Consider the following 20,594-nt stretch of genomic DNA (forward strand, 5'->3'; position numbering starts at 1 on the left):
GAGTTTGTCTGATGCTTTCTCATGATTGGAGAGAAGTTCCACATCGTTGGCAAACATACCGCAGAACCAATGCTGTGTGCCTCTCTGTGCACCACATCACGGGGTTCATGATATCAGCCTGTCTGATGTGTGGTCATATTGACCTTGGTCACGTGGTCGAGGTGGTGTCTGCTAAGTTGGTCCAGTATAAACTTAGTATCTTTCCCTTTGCAGTTAATCTAATTTTGAAATGTATACAAATACCAAATCATTAGGTTGTACACCTGAAACTAATGTAATACTGTATGTTAATTATACCTCAATAAAACATAAAATGAAATAAATCTCTTGGGGAAGACATTTTGAGACTATACAGATAGGCTGTTGCTCCTCAAACTTCTGCCCACTAATTTTATTTTATTTTTTTAACGTCTTTATTGGAGTATAATTGCTTTACAATGGTGTTAGTTTCTGCTTTATATGCCCACTAATCTTAGCATCATCTGTGGATCTTATCTGCAACAGTTATTATTGTGGTATTTGTCCAGTGTTGATTTTCTCTTTCCCTCTTTCCTTCTCCATTTATTAATTGGAAATCTACTATAGGAAGAACTATCCCTTCTTCTTGGGGGCTGTTTTTACCGGTCATTCTGCAGTGAGGGAAAAGGGGGTTCACGGAGGATGTGGAGACTGGATCCAGGCCTGGCTTGTCTCCAATCCTGTGGTCTTGGCATTCGCAGGAGGAAAGAGGACCCGCTGGGTATTGCTAACGGTGACCTCATCTCCCAGGCCTGGAGGAGCACACCCCACTGTATTTTCTGTCAGCTCCCCTGTACCACACTGGGTGAAAGCTTTTCAATTCTAAGATTCAGCAGCCCCAGCCCAGGGCTAATTATAACAATGACAGTGGATGCCCTGTGTGGAAACCTTCTTAATGGATGTCACACACCCTATGGGTAAGGATTATTATTAAACCTTTTCATAAAGGAGGAAACTGAGGCTTGTACAGGGAGCGTCGCTGGGCCTCCAGCCTTGGAACCCCTGAATCCCAGCACTAACTCTTCTTTTAAATAAATAAATTTATTTATTTATTTATGGCTGCATTGGGTCTTTGTTGCTTTGCGCGGGCTTTCTCTAGTTGTGGCGAGCAGGGGCTACTCTTTGTCGCGGCTTCTCATTGCGGTGGCCCCTCTTATTGCAGAGCATGGGCTCTAGGTGCACGGTGTCCAGTAGTTGTGGCTCATGAGCTCTAGAGCGCAGGCTCAGAAGTTGTGGTGCACGGGCCTAGTTGCTCCGCGGCATGTGGGATCTTCCTGGACCAGGGCTCAAACCCCTGTCCCCTGCATTGGCAGGTGGATTCTTAACTACTGTGCCACCAGGGAAGCCCCTCCTCCTTCATTTCTGATTTTATTTGATTCCTCTCTCTTTTTTTGTTGTTCGTGAGTCTAGCTAAAGGTTTATCAATTTTGTTTATATTTTCAAAGAACCAGCTCTTGGTTTCATTGTCCTTTTATATTGTCTTTTTAGTTTCTATTTGATTTATTTCTACTCTGATCTTTGTTATTTCCTTCCTTCTACTAACTTTGGGCTTCATTTGTCCTTTTTCTGGAAGTTAGGTTGTTTATTTGAGATTTTTTTTGTTTCTTGAGGTAGGTGTTTATCATGATGAACTTCCCTCTTAGAACTGCTTTTGCTGCATCCCATGAGGTTTGGTATGTTGTTATTTCATTTTCATTCATCTCATACTATTTTTTAAAATTTCTCTTCTGATCTCTTCATTGACCCATTGGTTGTGCAATACATGGTGTTTAATCTCCACATATTTGTGAATTTTCCAGTTTTCTTATAATTGATTTCTAGCTTCATATCAGTGGGGTCAGAAAAGATGCTTGATATGATTTCAGTCTTCTTAAATTCGTTAAGGCTTGTTTTGTGGCCTAACTTATAATCTATACCGGAGAACATTCCATGTGCACTTGAGAAGAATGTCTATTCTGTGGCTTTTGGGTGGAATATTTGGCTTGGACAAGTCTTCTAAATGTATTTGTGTTTTAAAAATTACATTAATTACTAACGTTGTCAAAGGAGTATGAGTACTTAGTTTAAAGTCAAATATATCTATGATTTATGATAAGAAGAAGAAAACTGAACCTTTTCCACTTCAATTCCTGTTCCCCACAGGTAAACAGTTTAAATGTTTTAGCTGTTTTTTGGTATTTACCACCATATTTCTAAAGATTGTTTCCCCATTTTTAAATTTTATTTTATTTTTTTGGCCACACTGCACGGCATGCAGGATCTTAGTTCCCTGACCAGGGCTCAAACCCACGCCCCCTGCAGTGGAAGCGTGGAGTCTTAACCACTGGACCACCAGGGAAGTCCCTGTTTCCCTATTTTTTACTACCTGTTGACTTCTTATTATGGAAGGTAAGGATTTAGTGCTTTTATTCTCCCCCACTCATGTTTTAAAAAGCACTCCCCTCTCCATAGCTAACGCATTTAGCAGTTCAGTATTTAGCATCTCTGTCACAGCCCTTTCATCATCCCAGGCTACCTAAGTAGTAGGTATATAATAGGTAGTGTAGTTAGGATGACTCACTGCTCACATTTGAATGATGGCCCATATTAGGAACACGTTCCCTTTATTTTACAAGGAAGCAGCCATTGTGTGTATGAAGGTGTGTTTCCAGTATTGGGGGAGAGGCCCTTGGTTCTGTCTCATGTCCTTAAACTCCCGAGGCGCCTGGCCTCTCTCCCCCCACAACCCCCGCCGGTCCTGTCCTTGTCTTACGAGCACAGTTTCCTGAGGAAACAGATACATTCCAGCCAGATGCAGTCTCACGTGCAGGAAGACACTTTCACAATATACACAGACCTCAGAAATATTGCCAGTTCTGTTCCGAGGCCACCACATAAAGCAAACCCCACAGTAAAGGGAACATCACAATAAGGCAGATGACGAATCGTTGAGTGTGGTGATGCGTAGAGCCAGGTGAGAGGGAGCCGCGCAAGGGGTCCACGGCTCCCTCCCAGGGACTTCCACAGATCAGCCCTGTCACTGAGTACCTGTTCTCTGCCCCATCCAGGGCTGGGGACACTGCAGCGACCAGCTCAGCCCAGATCCTGCCTTCGTGGGGCTCATAGTCCAGTTGGGGGGATAGACTTGTCACCACACACTGATGGCCCAGAGTGGTCAGAGCTAGGGTGGGGGGCTTCCCTGGTGGCGCAGTGGTTGAGGGTCCGCCTGCTGATGCAGGGGATGCGGGTTCGTGCTCCGGTCCGGGAGGATCCCACATGCCGTGGAGTGGCTGCGCCCGTGAGCCATGGCCACTGAGCCTGCGCGTCCGGAGCCTGTGCTCCGCAACGGGAGAGGCCGCAACAGTGAGAGGCCCGCGTACCGCAAAAAAAAAAAAAAAAGCAAAAAAAAAAAGCTACGGCGGGGTTGCCCAGGAGTCTGGGGCTCAGGGACGAGAGGATATCTGAGTTGGGATACTCTGTGGTATGGAGGATGGATCAAAGGGAGTGAGACTGGAGATACAGAGACCAGTGAGGAGGCTGAAAACTGTTCTATGTAGCCCTAGGGCATAGAGCTCAGCCCACTGGGTAGGACATATTTCCGGGAATAAAACTCTGCACAGGAGTCAGGAAGAGGATGCTAACATTTAACATTTATTAAATTGAGCAATTTCTCTTTTAGTCTTGCATTGCCATTCTCCCAGTCCTGCCAGTTGGGTATCCCCAGTTGACTGATGGGGAAACTGAGGTACAGCTTGCATATCCAGGAAGTGACAGGGCCAAGATTTGAGTCCAGGTCTGTATGACTCCACAGGCCTTGCTGCCGTTTGTTAAGCCTGGCCCTGAGTGCAAAGTTTTTGCGTGAACTCATTTAGTCTTTTCAGCAGTACTATCCTGTAGGAGGGAGGGTCCTTATTTTGAAGATGAATGAAGGCTTAGAGAAGAACACTCCCTTGCCCGCAGCCAAATGGCCCAACTTGGACTCAGTGTCTGCTCCTCAAGTGCACAGGCAGAAGTGAAGGTAGCAGACCCACGCACCTACGGTCAATTAATCGAAGACAAAGGAGGCAAGAGCGTACAATGGAGAGCAAAACAGTCTCTTCAACAAGTGGTGCTGGGAAAACTGGACAGCCACACGTAGAACAGTCAGATTAGAACATTTCCTCACACCATGTACAAAAATAAATTCAGAATGGTTTAAAGACCTAAATGTAACACCTGAAACCGTAAAACTCCTAGAAGAAACACTCTTTGACATAAATCGTAACAACATTTTATTGGACCAGTCTCCTAAGGCAAAAGAAATAAAAGCAAAAGCAGGACTTCCCTGGTGGCGCAGTGGTTAAGAATCCACCTGCCAATGCAGGGGACATGGGTTCAATCCCTGGCCCAGGAAGAGCCCACAAGCTGTGGAGCAACTAAGCCCGTGTGCCACAACTACTGAGCCTGTGCTCTAGAGCCCATGAGCCACAACTGCTGAGCCTGCATGCCACAACTACTGAAGCCTGCACTCCTAGAGCCCGTGCTCTGCAACAAGAGAGGCCACCGCAATGAGAAGCCCACGCACCGCAACGAAGGGTAGCCCCCGCTCGCCACAACTAGAGAAAGCCCACGCACGGCAATGAAGAACCAACGCAGCCAAAAATAAATAAATAAATAAATTTTTAAAAAATAAAATAAAGGCAAAAGTAAATAAATGGGGTCTAATTAAACTTAAAAGCTTTTGCTCAGCAAAAGAAAACACTGACAAAACCAAAAGACAACCTATGGAATGGGAGAAGGTATTTGCAAACAATGCAACCGACAAGGGGTTAATATCCAAAATATATAAATGGCTCATACAACTCAATATTTTTTTTAAAAAACCCAATCCAATCAAAAAATAGGCAGAAGGCTTGAATAGACCTTTTTCCAAAGAAGGCATACAAATGGTTAACAGGCACATGAAAAGATGCTCAGCATCAGTAATTATTAGAGAAATGCAAATCAAAACCACAATGAGGTACCACCTCGCACCTGTCAGAATGGCTATCATTTTTTTATATATAAATTTATTTTATTTATTTATTTTTGGCTGCATTGGTCTTTCGTTGCTGTGCACGGGCTTTCTCTAGTTGCTGCGAGCAAGGGCTGCTCTTTGTTGCAGTGCACGTGCTTCTCATTGCTGTGGCTTCTCTTGTTGCAAAGCACGAGCTCTAGGTGCGCGGGCTTCCGTAGTTGTAGCACACGGGCTCAGGAGTTGTGGCTCTTGGGCTCTAGAGCGCAGGCTCAGTAGTTGTGCCGCACAGGCTTAGTTGCTCCACAGCATGTGAGATCTTCACAGACCAGGGATCGAACCCATGTCCCCTGCATTGGCAGGCGGGTTCTTAACCACTGCGCCACCAGGGAAGTCCCCAGAATGGCTATCATTAAAAAATCTATAAACAACAAGTATTGGAGATGATGTGGAGAAAAGGGAACCCTTTTACACTGTTGTGGGAATAAAATAGTATGAAAGTTTCTTAAAAAATTAAAAATAGAGCTATAAATGATCCAGCAATTCTACTCCTAGGCACATATCTGGAAAAAACGAAAACACTAATTTGGAAAGATACATGCACTCCAGTGTTCATAGCAGCACTATTTACAATAGCCAAGACAAGGGGAAGCAACCCAAGTGCCCATCAACAGACGGTTGTGATTCTTCTGGGAAGAAGAGGGACCTCAGTCCTTGTCTTCTTTGAAGAAGGAATTCAGCAAAGAGACCAAGATTATGAAACAGATAAAGCATTTAATACAAGCAAAGTACGTGTGGAAGAACACACGGGCGAACTTGGAGTGAGTTGCGTGCCAATAGGAAGGATTTAAGTTGCTTAAGTATCGGGGCAGTCTTCCAGGTTGCCTCTGGCCAATCATCTCGCCTGTGTCCATATTTGGTCTGACTCAGGGTCCTTCCCGGTGTGCACGCGCATCTCTCAGTGAAGGTAGATTCCAGTGTGAAGGTTTCTGGGAGGTTGGCAGGACAAATCCTGAGCTGGTGCCTCCTCCCTCCCTTTTTCCCTCCCCTAGACTGAGGACCTTCTCTGTGCATGTGTCAGGCCGGGAAATCCCCTTCACCACAAGCATGAGAAGAATGTAGTCGCTTTGGGGGTTACCCAGGCAAGGCCCAATACTCATGATGGTATCTTATCTCGAAGTATCAGCAGGAGATGCTTGGAACTGTTCAGCCTGGGGCCTCATCTATCTCCTACCTCAGCTGGATTAAAAAGATGTGAGGGCTTCCCTGGTGGCGCAGTGGTTGAGAGTCTGCCTGCCGATGCAGGGGACACGGGTTCATGCCCTGGTCTGGGAAGATCCCACATGCCGCGGAGCAGCTGGGCCAGTGAGCCATGGCTGCTGAGCCTGCGCGTCCGGAGCCTGTGCTCCGCAACGGGAGAGGCCACAACAGTGAGAGGCCCGCATACTGCAAAAAAAAAAAAAAAAAAAAAAAAAGATGTGAGATATATATGTATGTGTGTGTATGTATGTATAATGGAATATTACCTGGCCATAAAAAATAATGAAGTAGTGCCGTTTGCAGCTCCATGGATGAGCCTAGAGAATATTATCCTTACTGAAATAAGTCAGAAGGATAAATACAATATGATATCACCTATGTGCAGAATCTAAAAAATAATACAAATGAATGTATATGCAAAGCAGAAACAGACACACAGATATAGAAAACAAACTGTGGTTACCAAAGGGGAGAGGGAAGTGGGAAGGGACAAATTAGGGGTATGGAATTAACAGATACAAACTATATATAAAACAGGTAAGCAACAAGGATGTACTGTATAGCACAGGGAATTATACACATTATCATGTAATAAACTATAATGGAGTATAATCGATCACTATGCTGTTCACCTGAAACTAACACAAAATTGTAAATCAACATACTTCCAAAAAAAGTAGAAGTGAAGGTAGCAGTATGCCACGTGGTATGATGTTAGAAGTTTCAGCAGGGTGGCTCAGGGCAGATAAACAGGTTAGGTGAGTCCTGCCTTTTCCTTGGCTAAAGCAACCTGTTAAATTCCCTCCCCCTTGGGAGGAGCAGCATTCTCGACTCCTCAGAGATAGAGTAAACATCAAACTTAAGATGTAAACTTCGAAACAGACGACGTTTTGACAAAATGTCGGTGCTTATCGTGACTAAATACAGTAAATTTGAGGAAACCTGAAGGAAAGATGAGCCGTTCATCCACTCATGAAACATTCCCCGAGTGCCTTCTCGATGCCAGGTGCCGGGCTGGGCATTTCTGGGAACCTGCCCTTAAGGAGCTACAGGCTAGCCTCCAGGCAATGATGAAAGAGTTCCCTTGAAGCAGGGAGAGCCCAGAGGCCTCAGGATATTAAAAACAGTGAAACCAGCCTTTTTGGTGAAAGGTCAAACAAGGCTGGGCGAAACATATTTCTATATCCATTTTAGAAGCAAGGAGTTCTGCCTCCATATTCTTTTTTTTAAATTCAACCTAGAATAAACAGCATCATGATGAGGGAAGCCCAGGGAGCTTTGGGAACCTAGAGGACATGTCTGATGCAGCCTAGGTATCAGAGAGGGCTTCCTAGAGGAAGGGACACTCCAGGTGAGACCTAAAAGATGAATTGGGGCACAGTGGGAAAAGAGGAGTGGGGGAATGGTATCCCAGGCAGAGGTGGATTTAGGTGTGAGATGGAAGGGAGAGCAGAACGGGCCTGGGCCCAGCCCTTGCAGAGCGCATGATCCAGTGGGGGAGACAGATCTGTCACCAGTGACACCCAAGATTGATCAGAGTTGGGATGTCAGAGCCCAGGGAGCTGAGGATGCCCAGAGTGGTCGTCTGACCTAGTCCTGAAGAAGGAAATCCCTGAGACGCACCTTGAAGAACAACTAGGAGTTAGCAGGCATTTAGTAGAGGAAATCAACAAAGTCAAAAGATGGTTCTTTGAAAAGATTAATACTACTTACGGGGAAAAACACAAATTTCCATTAAAAGGGATGAAAACTGACACATTAATTCGTCCTAATTCTAGGATGACAAGAGGCTATTATGATCAATTTCAGCCAAAAAATTTGGCAATGTAGAGGAAATGGACAATTTCCTTGAAAAACACAATTAACAATATTGACACAAGAAAAAATAGAGAATCTGAATAGCCCTATATCTGTTAGAGACATTGAATCTATAATTTAAAACCTTCCCATAAAGAAAACCACAAGCTCAGACGGCTTCACTGGTAAATTCTTCCAAACATTTAAGAAAGAAATAATGTCATTACCCAAATTCTTCTAAATTAATAGAGGAAGTGGAACACTTCCTTATTCATTTTATGAGACCAGTAGAATACTGATACAACAACCTAACAAAGTCATTACAAGAAAGGAAAATTTTAGGCCAAGATCTCTTCTGAACGTGGATTAAGATATCCTAAACAAAAATATTAGCGAATAGAATCCAACATTACATAAGAAAGATAATAAATTATGACCTAGTGGGATTTATTCCAAGACTACAAGGTTGGTCTAGCATTTGAAAAGCAATCAGATATGTGTGGGTCTAGTTTTGGACAGTCTGTTCTTTCCCAGTCTTCTATTTGTCCATCCTCGTACCAATACGATCTTAATTACTTTAGCTTTGCAGTTAGTCTTGAAATCTGATAGTGTAAATCTTCAAACTTTGTTCTTGTTTAAATTTTTCTATTCTTAGGACCTCTGCATTTCCTGTGAATTTTAGGATCAACTTGTTCCCAACAACAGAAAAACTCGTTAAGATGTTTATTGCGATTGTCTGGGTGATGCAATGCCCTGTGATTCAGCAGTTTCACTCCTGGGAAACCTTTCTACTCTAGGCTCCCTAAATGTCCCTCAGTGGGGTATGGATGAATGAACTGGTCCATCTATACAGTGGATGAACTGAACCACATGGCAACACAGTGGCTCTCACAGACATATTGCTGAACAAAAGAAGTCAGACCAGAAAGAGAACGAATGATCTATCACGAAGAAGACAGAATAGGATTTAAAGAGAACATATCATCTATCATAAGAGGTCAGAATAGTGACATTAGGGGTACTGACTGGAAGAGGGCTTGAAAGTGGGAGCCATTTGGAGTGTGGGAATGTTCTAGATCTTGATCTAGGTGATGCCTACATATTAAAAAATTATCCAGCTCTACAATTAACATTTGTGTACTTTGTATACGTTATATTTCACTAAAAAGGAAAAAAAAGAATGGATTTAGGGAGGTCACTGGAAAGAAAGTCATTTACATAACTCAATTGTATTTCTATATACCAGCCCCAACCAAATTGAAAATGAAATTTAAAATACCATGACAGGGAATTCCCTGGCGGTCCAGTGGTTAGGACTCTGCACTTTGCAGGAGGCACGGGTTCAGTCCCTGGTGGGGGAACTAAGATCCTGCAAGCCGGTGGCACAGCCAAAAAATATATATATACCATGAAGAATAACGGCAAAAAATATCATTACCTAGTAATAAGTAAAACCAAAGAGGTGTAAGACTTGCAGAGAAAATGAGAGGCTAAGTGGGGAGAGATACCACATTCGTGGATTGGAAGACTCAATGTTGGGAAGATGTCACTGTCCTGAAAATGATCTGTAGACTGGGGAATTCCAACCAAAACTTAGGACAGTGGCTTTCAACCTTTTGACTATGTTCCAGTCACACACACGTATTCGTACAGTCACATAAAAAACAAGACCAAAAGTTTTGTGAAACGGTACTTTCCCTGAGTGCTTAAGATTGGCTTTGATGTTTTATTTTGTTGTTTTTGTTGTTGTTGTATCTGTGAGCTTGGCTTGTCGTTGTTGTTTTTATAAATTTATTTATTTACTTATTTATTTTTGGCTGCGTTGGGTCTTTGTTGCTGCGTGTGGGCTTTCTCTAGTTGTGGCGAGCAGGGGCTACTCTTTGTTGCAGTGTGCGGGCTTCTCATTGCGGTGGCTTCTCTTGTTGCGGAGCACGGGCTCTAGACATGGGAGCTTCAGTAGTTGTGGCTCACGGGCTCAGTAGTTGTGGCGCACGGGCTTAGTTGCTCCGCGGCATGTGGGATCTTCCTGGATCAGGGCTCGAGCCCTGCATTGGCAGGTGGATTCTTAACCACTGAGCCACCAGGGAAGTCCTTGTTGTTTTTTTTAATTCCACATATAAGTGAGATCATATGGTAATTGTCTTTCTCTGACTTACTTCACTTAGTGTAATGCCCTCAAAGTCCATCAAATATTTTCTATTAGGTTGCAGGAAGGGGGACCCCTTCCAGGGCCTGAGAGTGGGCTCTCGTCTAACATTTGGAAATGAATTGTCCGAGGAGACACACGTGCTGACAAAGCAAAAGGCTTTATTGGGAAGGGGCGCCTGGGCGGAGAGCAGCAGGGTAAGGGAACCCCGGAGAACCGCTCCGCCACATGGCTTGCAGTCTCAGGTTATATGGTGATGGGGTTAGTTTCCGGGTTGTCTCTGGCTAATCACTCTGACTCAGGGTCCTTCCTGGTGGCACGCTTCTCTCAGCCAAGATGGATTTCAGTGAGGAGGATTCTGGGAGGTTGGCGGGACATATTGTGTCCTCCCTCTTCCTTTTGACCTCTCCTGGGCTAGTTGTAGAAGACATACTGTGGGCTGGCATGTCCTCCCTCCTTTCAGCCCCTCCTGAATTCTCCCAGTTAGTTTTCGGTGGCAGCACCTCATTCTTTTTCTTTTTTTTTGCGGTCCGCGGGCCTCTCACTGCTGTGGGCTCTCCCGTTGCGGAGCACAGGCTCCGGACCCGCAGGCTCAGTGGCCATGGCTCACGGGCCCAGCCGCTCCGCGGCATGTGGAATCTTCCCAGATCGGGGCACGAACCCGCGTCCCCCGCATCGGCAGGCGGACTCTCAACCACTGTGCCACCAGGGAAGCCGGACACCTCATTCTTTATCAGAACCTCCTGTTGAGAGACAACTCATGCAAGTGGTTATCATCGTGCCTGGCCGGGGCTGGCGGCTTCAGTCAGCGGTTCCCTAACAATTATATTCTTGATTATATTTTTAACGCTGGTTTGTGCCACCACATTGATCTCATTAGATAGGGACTCACGGGACAGGATCTGCAGTTTGAGAACTGTCATGCACGTCATCCTAGAAAATCACCGTCCAGCTGAGAGCAAACCGACGTGTGCTCTGTGGGGTAAGGGTAGAGAAGCTGTCTGACCTTGATCCTGAGGACGCCTCGAGGCGTCCAGGTGCTTCCTCCAGGCGGCCCCGCCCTAACACAGCCCATCACAGGGGCTCCTTTCTAGCTTAGTCACACCCCACTGAACAGTGTTTCCACGACTGTCACCGTGTATGTGCCATTTATTTTCATTTTTCTGACTTCGCTGATGCACAGAGGACAAGGGGCCGTATTATAGCCCCCGAACAGCCTGTATGTTAAATCCTGGTCATGTGAAAGGACGGTCTGGCCTAGGGAGATGTGGAGGGTGGGGAGGGGAAAAGGGGCTGCTCGTTTCCTCCCTGACCATGTTGGGAGCTGAGGGAGATGGTGAAAAGAGTATAAATACAAGAATAAGAAATATACAAACCACTTGTAGGAATGGGGAGCGGAGGGTCCAGGGAAAGACAGGCTGCATGGGGAAGAAGGACTCATCTTTTATGGTGGGGCTGGGGGACCAACAGGAAATAGTTGTATAAATACAAGCAAATTTCCAATTGGAAAACTCAGAAATAGATGAGCAATGTATGCTTATTATCAGATGTCAAGGAGAGGACGCTAGGAGACAAAGAGGCCTATTAGGGCAAGATTTAGAGGTATGCTTGAGGGATCAGGACCAGGTGGCATGTGGGATCTTAGCTCCCCGACCAGGGATTGAACCCACGCCCTCAGCACTGAAAGTGCGGAGTCCTAACCACTGGACCGCCAGGGAATTCCTGGCTTTTAATTTTATACTTTGAGTACTTGATTTTCATGCAGTGCATTACTTTTGTTAGTGAAAAGAATGGTAGTTTTTTGGGGTTTTGTTGTCTTTTAACCAGCTCCTGATTACTCCATGGAGAACAGTTGCAGGGGGTGAGGCCGGGGCTGGCAGATGGGGAGGAAGCTGGCGCGGGGACCCATTGACGCAGTCAACGAGATGTACTGAGCATCATCTGTGTGCCTGGCCTGGTTCTGGACAGTGCTAGGGACACAGCCATGACTGTGACAGCCCTGGGCTCACCCTCGTGGGGCTCACAGCCCAGTGCGGAGATGGAGTGCCAATAACTGGCTGGATGACAGGATCATTCCCAGTTGTGATAGGCGCTTTGAAAGGAATACACAGACTGATGGGAGGGATAGAGGGTCCCTGAACAGGGAGGTCAAGAAGGGGACATTGGTCAGAGCTGGGACAGAGCCTGGACCAGAACAGTGGAAGGGAGTGTGGTGTTAAGAGGCAGCAGGGCTGGTGTATGGTCATCATCTCCCCTTTACAGAGGAGCCTCAAAATGAACTGTCATTACCCACACAGTAGGTGGCAGAGCCCCACGTGGGCCTCAGGATGACCTGATGCTGGGACCTCAGTGTGGGAGGGTTCTTTGCAGCCTGGACCCCAGGAACCCCACAGCACCAGGGCCTACGTAACAATTAGTAGTAATGGTGACCGCAGCACTTGGCATACTGAGAGGGCCCTGGGTACACGCCTCGGATCTTACCGCCGGCTCCAGGCAGAGCCTCTCGAACATTTTTCTACTTAAAAAAAAATTTTTTTTCATGAAAACAAAAAAATTTTTTTAAGTTTACTCCTTTAAAAAATTGAAAAGTTACATACCCTCTAGTGCATTTTCAAGTTGACAGCTAAAACTTCTGTTCATAAGTTCAAGTACCTGCAAAGGATATATTGGATTGGCCAAAAAGTTCTGTAACATCTTATGGAAGGGCTTCCCTGGTGGCTCAGTGGTTAAGAATCTGCCTGCCAGTGCAGAGGACACGGGTTTGAGCCCTGGTCCAGGAAGATCCCACATGCTGCGGAGCAACTAAACCCGTGCGCCACAACTACTGAGCCTGCGCTCTAGAGCCCGCGAGCTACAACTACTGAGCCCGCGTGCCACAACTACTGAAGCCCGTGCACCTAGAGCCCGTGCTCCGCAACAAGAGAAGCCACCGCAGTGAGAAGCCTGCGCACCACAACTTAGAGTAGCCCCCGCTCGCCGCAACTAGAGACAGCCCGCGCACAGCAATGAAGACCCAACACAGCCAAAAATTAATTACTTAAAAACAAAAAACATCTTATGGAAAAACCCAAACGAACTTTTTGGCCAGCCCAGTAATTTCTGGTGTGTTAGGAATACTGAAATTTTTAAGCACCTGGAGCATCCTTTCTTTGAAGTATCTAATGCAATCCACATACTCTTGTGATGTGGTACCTGCTGATGTCCAGTTTATAAGAAAAAAAAATGAGCAAAGCTCTTCTTTTACAGTCGGAAATTTTACATTGTTCCTTTTCGTCCTTGAACTTATATTTACAGTTCCGTTTCCCACCGAATTCTATCTAATAAATGATGTGCCCGCAATGAAGACATGTACAGAAATTCAATTTTTAATTTGTGTAATTTCCTGAGACCATAAGATTCTAAATGTTAAAATATTTTCTCCTGGATTGAATTACCTTTAAGATTATTAGTCCACAATTAATTGAAAACATTTTATATTTTGTGCATTTTCATGGATAATTATTAAACGTTCAAAGTAAAATGATACATAGGAAATGAATCTCCAAATAAGCTAGAAAACAGGGCCTCCCCAGTAATCCCATGTGTCCTTGGATGAATGTTAACTATTACAGGAGGGAGTCAGGGGTCAGCATCAATTCGGCCTTGGTTTCTAAGACTCAAATGCTGAGAATCTTCCTTCACAAAGGAACAGCTGGGCAAGCAGGTTCTTGTTCCAGCAGCGTCAGTCACCTCTGAGCTTCTTCCAAGGCGTGTGCCCAAAACCTCACCGGGAAGAGCTCACGGCTCTTATCAGCTCCATCTTCAGGGCCGGTGAAAATCTCGGATGGGAGGCACCAGACTTGCGAAGAGGGTTGGTCACCCTGTGCTCACAGTCGCCTAGCATCGATTCCTACATTTCTGCTGCCCTTTCTTTGGATCCAGGAGGTCCCTCTCCGTTGCAGCCCTGATTTTGCATTTGGGGAAGATCTGGAAAGAAAGGGGGTCTGCCTTCTTGGCAGTGGGTGGGGCGACGGTGCCAGGGGCGGTGGCTCGAGGGGCAAGCAGAAGGAGCTAAGCTTCCAGCAGTTGACCCTTTCTTTACACCTTCCTGGGAGTTTGCAGCCTGGCAGCTCCTAGTGACCTTCCAGGGGCTTGGTCCCCAGTCTCGGGACCTCCCCTCTGCGGCAGAGTTTCTCATTCCTGGCTCCTTGCCATAATTTTCTGGGAGACTTAAAAAGATGCTGTGAAGGTCACCCCAGGTGGGGTGACTGGCATTCCTGGGACCAGGCCAGGTGCAGGGGTTTATTTAAAGTGCCCCCTGGGGCTTCCCTGGTGGCGCAGTGGTTGAGAGTCCGCCTGCTGATGCAGGGGACACGGGTTCGTGCCCTGGTCCGGGAGGATCCCACATACCGCGGAGCGGCTGGGCCCCTGAGCCATAGCCGCTGAGCCTGCGCGTCCGGAGCCTGTGCTCTGCAACGGGAGAGGCCGCATCAGTGAGAGGCCCGTGTACCGCAAAATAATAATAATAATAAATAAATAAAATAAAATAAAGTGCCCCCTGGTGATTTTGGCTGCTGTGTCCCCATTTCTCCCACCTGGACACCAAGGCGTGGAGGGGCGGGGTTGGCAGGGGGCTCCCAGTGCATGACCTGACCCCTCTCTTCCCCCGCAGTGTACCACTGGGTGGAGATGCGGACCAAGATGCGCATCATGGGCTTCCGGGGCACGGTCATCAAGCCGCTGAACGAGGAGGCGGCCGCCGAGCTGGGCGCCGAGCTGCTGGGCGAGGCCACCGTCTTCATCGTGGGCGGCGGCTGCCTGGTGCTGGAGTACTGGCGCCACCAGGCGCACCAGCGTCACAAGGAAGAGGAGCAGAGCGCCGCCTGGGACGCGATGCGGGACGAGGTGGGCCGCGTGGCGCTGGCGCTGGAGGCCCTGCAGGCGCAGGTGCAGGCGGCGCCGCCGCCGGGCGCCCTGGAGGAGCTGCAGGCGCAGATGCAAGAGGTGCGCGCCCAGCTCTGCGCCGCAGGCCCGCCGCCCGCGCCCCAGGCAACATCCACGTCCCAGGAAGGGTCCTCATCCGAGGAAAAGGAGCCTGCCGAAGCCTGAACTTAGACGTGGCCCTGTGTGTCCTGATGTGGCCTTCTCCCTGCGTTACCCCTACCTGTGCTGGCCCAGTGGAAACCACCGGGATGTGGATGGAACTTGGATTAGGTCACCCCATACCGACCCGTGGTACCTTCCCCTGCGGCCAGCCCCCAGCAGGTGAAGCGTTCCAACACAGCCCCCTCCAACCTCCGGCTCATTTGGTACAGTCTGCAGTGCTGTCTCTCCAGCCCACTCCAAACCACAAAGACCTATGGGGTCCCAGCCAGCAGGACAACGTGCTCACTCCTCCGGCAGAAGAAAAAATGGAACCGGACTTGAGCCAGATCGATCTATCAGCCCTCCATCTACCTGATCAGTGTTAACTTTTCCCGGGGACTCTTACATCGGAATACCTCCTTCCCTTTGTCAGTTGGTACAGGCTGTCGTAAGGAAGCGCAGTGTCTTTCAGTGAGCGTCTGCCTCTCCCACCTTCTAAGGTGGGCTTTCTCTGGGCATCACTCCTCTTATGAGGGAAAAAAAAAAGGGATCTTGGCTTGCAGTTGATCCATCAAATATTACACCTTTCACCTTAACCTGATCCGTGGTACCTTCCCCTGAGACGCTCAAACGGAGTATTCCAACAGAACCCCCCTCATCCTTCAATCTGCGGCACAACCCACTGGAAGGGCTATGCAGGGTCTCCTGGTAATGCCCTACCAACCCTGCTTCTGGTGGAAAATTTGATCCTGTCTGTGGCTAGTCCGACCCGTCTTTCAGCCTCAGCCCCCTGTCAACCTGTCCTCAGAGTCCCTGGGCCTTTCCTGACGTGTCCTTTCCTACCTTCCCCACTGTTTCTTCAGTGGCCTCTCTCAGGGGACTGCCGGCCATGATCACAGCCCCCATGTTCCGTCCAATCTATAGATCTCTGTGCTATCGCCTTCCTTCCCTGCAGCTCCGGACTGGTCCAGCTGTCCCCCTCCTGCCTCCGTAACCCCCTCTATCCCACCGGGCTAGGCCACCAGTTGGTCTTACCCTTGTTATTTAGTTTCCAGGGCTGCCATAACAAGTGACCACAAACTCGATGGCTTAAAACAACAGGAGTGTATTCTTTCACAGTTCTGGAGGCCAGAGATCTGAAATCAAGGTGTTCGCAGGGTCACGCTCCCTCCACAGGCTCTAGGGGAGGATCCTTCCTTACCTCTTCAGCTTCTCTTGGCCTCAGGCATTCCTTGGCTTGGGGCCCCCTATCTCCAGTCTCTGCTTCCATCTTCACCTGGCCTTCTTTTGCTCTCTGTCTCTTGGAAAGACTCCTGTCGTTGGATTCAGGGCTTACCCTAAATCTAGGATGATTTCACTTCGAAATCCTTAACTGAATTACATCTACAAAGACCCTTTTTCCACAGAAGCTCCCATAACTTTCCCTGGGTTAGGATGTGGACACATCTTTTGGTGGGCCACCATTCAACCCACTACACCTCCCCACCCCAGGAGTACGCTGGGACTCCTGCCAACCCCGTGGGGCATTCAGGGAACCACAAGGGTGAGAGGAACAGTCCAGGAACCACCGTTCATTGCCTGGAGTCTCTTCCAGGACTCACCTCTGAAGTGGGAGGGGTCTGGGCCCCACCAGTCTGCATCCTGTCTTTCAGACTGTAGATGTTTTCCAATTAAAAGAGCCCTGGAGAGAGGAAGTCATCTGAAGGGTGTGTCAGAGAATCATGATCTGATCTCCAAAATGAGTACAAGCCTCATTAAAATTAGGAGAGAAGCTGGGAGAGTTCTGATGGGGGTGAGTGGTAGAGCATCGTCCAAGATGGGGAAACTGAGGCCCAGCGGAAGCAAAGGGACTTGCCTGAGGCCAGCAAGCCAGTGAGGTGATGAAGCAGTAAGAGCAGAGGCAGGGAGGGAGATGGAGAAGGGATGCAGGGTGCTTGAGGGTACTGGTACAGGGCAAGGAGGAAGATGAGAGGGAGGTGGATTGCTGGGAGAGGGGCAGAGATCTCTACACAGAGGCCAAAGGCACCCGAGGGGCAGCATTGAGAGTGTCAGAACAGCCCCAGATTACACCCAAGATCTTAGTATTTAATGAATGAGGTTAGATCCATTCCACCTGGGCCCGTTTCCCAGCAGCTCTAGGTGAAGTGGGAGGGGCCAGCTTTCTCTCCCTCCCTCCCTCCCTCACCTCACTGCCCCAGCGGAGTGAAAATACTCTGGACACAAGACCTCCCCAGAGAGAAAACCAAGAAACCAGGGTTCTGAAACAGCATCTTAATTCCTTTTAGAAGAGCCCCCTCTGATGTAGAGGGAGCTGAGGGAGGTGGACCCCAGGTAGGGGTGTCTTTAAAATTGGAAGTGACTTGAGTGGGTTAAATGACGAGGGGAAGAAGGCAAGAGACAGAGCTACCACTGGATGATGGGGTGATTGATGGAGCCAGGTGAGCAGGCTTAGTGCCTGTTGCCATGGTTACCCCAGGGCAGTCCACTCTGGCACTGACACATCCCTGGAGCACGGGTTGCCACAGGCCAGGGACTGTTTTACTGCCCTCCCCACATCATGTCAATGTCAGTGACCCATCTTGTCAATAAGGTGTGGTCATCATCAAAATAGGTGGAGTTTATTGAGCTCTGGTTAGGTGCGGGGCACTGTTCTAGGTGCTTTACATAGTCCCCATAACATTTTCTTTGTTGCCTTGATGAGGAAACCGAGGCACAGTGAGGGAAAATCACCTACCCAAGGTCACACAGGCAGGGAAGAAGCAGAGGTGGGGTGTGAAGACGGGCAGTCTGAGTCAGAACCCGTAACCCCTGCGCCATCCTGACCCTGACGTAGTGCTGCGCTCACATCTCCGAGACTCAAAACTCAGCCCTGACGTGTACTTACGTGTGGCGATGCCTCGTGGGATGCATCCGCTTCACCCACTGGGTGGGGGTGGGATCAGCATGTGTGGAAGTGGAAAGAGTCCCCTCTCAGAATGCACAAGGCCAGAGGATGCTTCATCGCTCTGGTTTCCTGCTAGCTAAAATTTTGTATACATTTGTGACTTGGGGAGAGGGGTTAGAATAAATTTGTAATCCAAATTGGTTGTCTTCAAGTTGATGCATTTTTTCCCCATATTTAAAAAAAAGCCCCGTTAACCTGAGAAAAAATATCCTTCGTTTATTCTTTCATTCAAGAAACTGTCACCGATGGGACTTCCCTGGTGGCGCGGTGGTTAGGACTCCACGCTCCCAATGCAGGGGGCCCGGGTTTGATCCCTGGTTGGGGAACTAGATCCCCCATGCATGCCACAGCTATAGAGCTGACGAGCCTCAACTAAGGAGCCCACCTGCTGCAACTAAGACCTGGCGCAACCGAATAAATAAATATTAAAAAAAAAAAAAAAAAACTGAGGTGCCCACCATGTTCCTCACCATGTTCTGTGCAGTGCTGGGGTCCCAGCCGTGACCACCCCAACACTGCCCTCATGGGGGCTCACAGTCCAGTGGGGGGACGGATGCACATACAGACATTTCTTTTCCAGTGTTACCTGCCCTGTGGTTATTTGGGAAGAAGGGACCAGGCTGAATCCCAGCTCCTCCCCTCCTGAGGGACTCAGTGCTTTAGGGCATTAAAAAACAGAAACGTTTATTTAAACACTGGCTCTGAAAAGCCTCATAGGATGTCCCAAGGGCTCTGCTTCTCCTGTCCCTTGTCAGGCCCCATTGTCCCCTGTACTGGTTTCCCTGTTGGGAAGGCCCTTGCCTGGGGAGAGCCACCCCAGGAGAAGATGGATTCTGTAAAGCCCCGTCTGATCCATTGGCCCATATGGTCATCTCTGAGCTGGCCACTGGTGCTGTGACTGCAGGCCGGGGTCCCCCACCCCCAGCAGACAGAGGGAGAGGAGAAGCATGTCCAGAGGAGAATCCACCCGCTCGCTAGACAAACGTTGACTGAGCACCTGCTGTGTGCCTGGCCCCATTCTAGTAGCTGGGAGTCAGCCAGGAACGAGGCCAGGTCACCGCCACCACGAGCCAACATCTAGTGCAGGGAAGCAGACAATAAAGAAAAAGGATCCAGCGTCGGGGTGACGAGGGCTGAGAAGAAAGAGTTCGGGAGTAATAGGGATGGCTGATTTCGATCAGGTGCTCAGGGAGGAGGTGACATGACAGGAGCTGCCAGAGAGTGTTGTTAGTATCTACAGAGGCCCTGAGGCAGGTGTGGGGATCAGCCTTTCCCTGGAACAGCGGGAGGATCTGCTATCAGCATTGAGCCCTGCTATCAGCATTGAGCCCGGGCTAGCGGACCAAGGGCCTGGCGCTGCCTGTCTTTGGGAACAAAGATTTATTGGGACGTAGCCACACCCATGTGTTTATGTATATTTTTTATGGTTGCTTTTGCACGGCAATGACAGATTTGAGTCATTTGCGATAAATACCACGTGGCCTTCAAAGATGCAAATATTTACTGTCAAGGCCTTTCCGTAAAGAGTTTACGGCCGGAGAACAGAGTAAGCAAGGGGAGGAGGATGGGCGAGGGGCTCAGGAGCACAAAGGCTGGCCCCCTTTTGCCTCAGTTGGCACAGCTCTGGAGGGTCTTACCAGCTCCGATGCCCCATCGGGTGTCCTCCTGGGCCTCCCTGTCCGCTCCCGCTTCCGTCACTCCCCACCCACAGGAGCTACTCCCTGGAGACGCCGCGATAACCCCGCTGTTCAAAGATCTCAGAGTCTCCCCCTCAGTCTACGGCAGCAAGGCACAATGAGACGCATGGTTAATATAGTCCACCATGTTCATATTTATATAATAATTCGCGATTCACCCTATATACGTAGGATAAGCGCTGTGTAATTCATGCATTATGTGACATAATGGAATATGATGCCACATAGAATGGAATATAAAAATCTTTTTTGTGTAATATGTCACACGACGTTATATATTCCATGTTGTGTGTGTTGTGTGTGTATATATTTACCATTGGAAGGAAAATTTCGCTAAAAGCTACCTTTAATATGTGCAGTGCAGTTTGATATTTCCTGTTGTATTGCATTTCATGAAGAAAAACTACAGCTGTATATAGATATGATCATATATACCTAATATGTATCCTAACCATATAAAATCTATTTTATTATATAACACAGGATAATATATATTATATATCATATATTACATATCTTGTTAGAACAAAAGTTTCGCTAAACAATAATCGCCCTTACCGTGTGCAACGCACTCCGTTACTTTCTATTCACTTTTATTCTCTTTCATAAAGAAAAGCATACACACATGTATGGATTATACAAACCTACGTAAAGCGGGCTGCCTTGGGCTACGGCGAAGACTTTGGCGTTTCCTGT

At 47.9% G+C, this 20,594-nt stretch overlaps 1 protein-coding gene across 2 annotated transcripts in view; it reads left to right on the forward strand.

Moving 5' to 3' along the window:
• OPA3 (outer mitochondrial membrane lipid metabolism regulator OPA3) overlaps positions 1–20,594 on the forward strand; it is a 65,550-nt gene that overhangs the window by 21,514 nt on the left and 23,442 nt on the right. Inside the window, exon 2 of one of the 2 annotated variants that reach the window (XM_059999961.1) lies at positions 14,845–18,545. The exons of the other annotated variant lie outside the window; for it this stretch is intronic. Coding sequence (XP_059855944.1) covers positions 14,845–15,281 — 437 coding nt within the window. The 3' untranslated portion in view covers positions 15,282–18,545. Of the gene's footprint in view, positions 1–14,844; positions 18,546–20,594 lie in introns of those variants that run through there. 2 annotated transcript variants of the gene reach the window in all.

This window comes from Delphinus delphis, chromosome 20, assembly GCF_949987515.2.
Source record: "Delphinus delphis chromosome 20, mDelDel1.2, whole genome shotgun sequence".
NCBI lineage: Eukaryota > Metazoa > Chordata > Mammalia > Artiodactyla > Delphinidae > Delphinus > Delphinus delphis.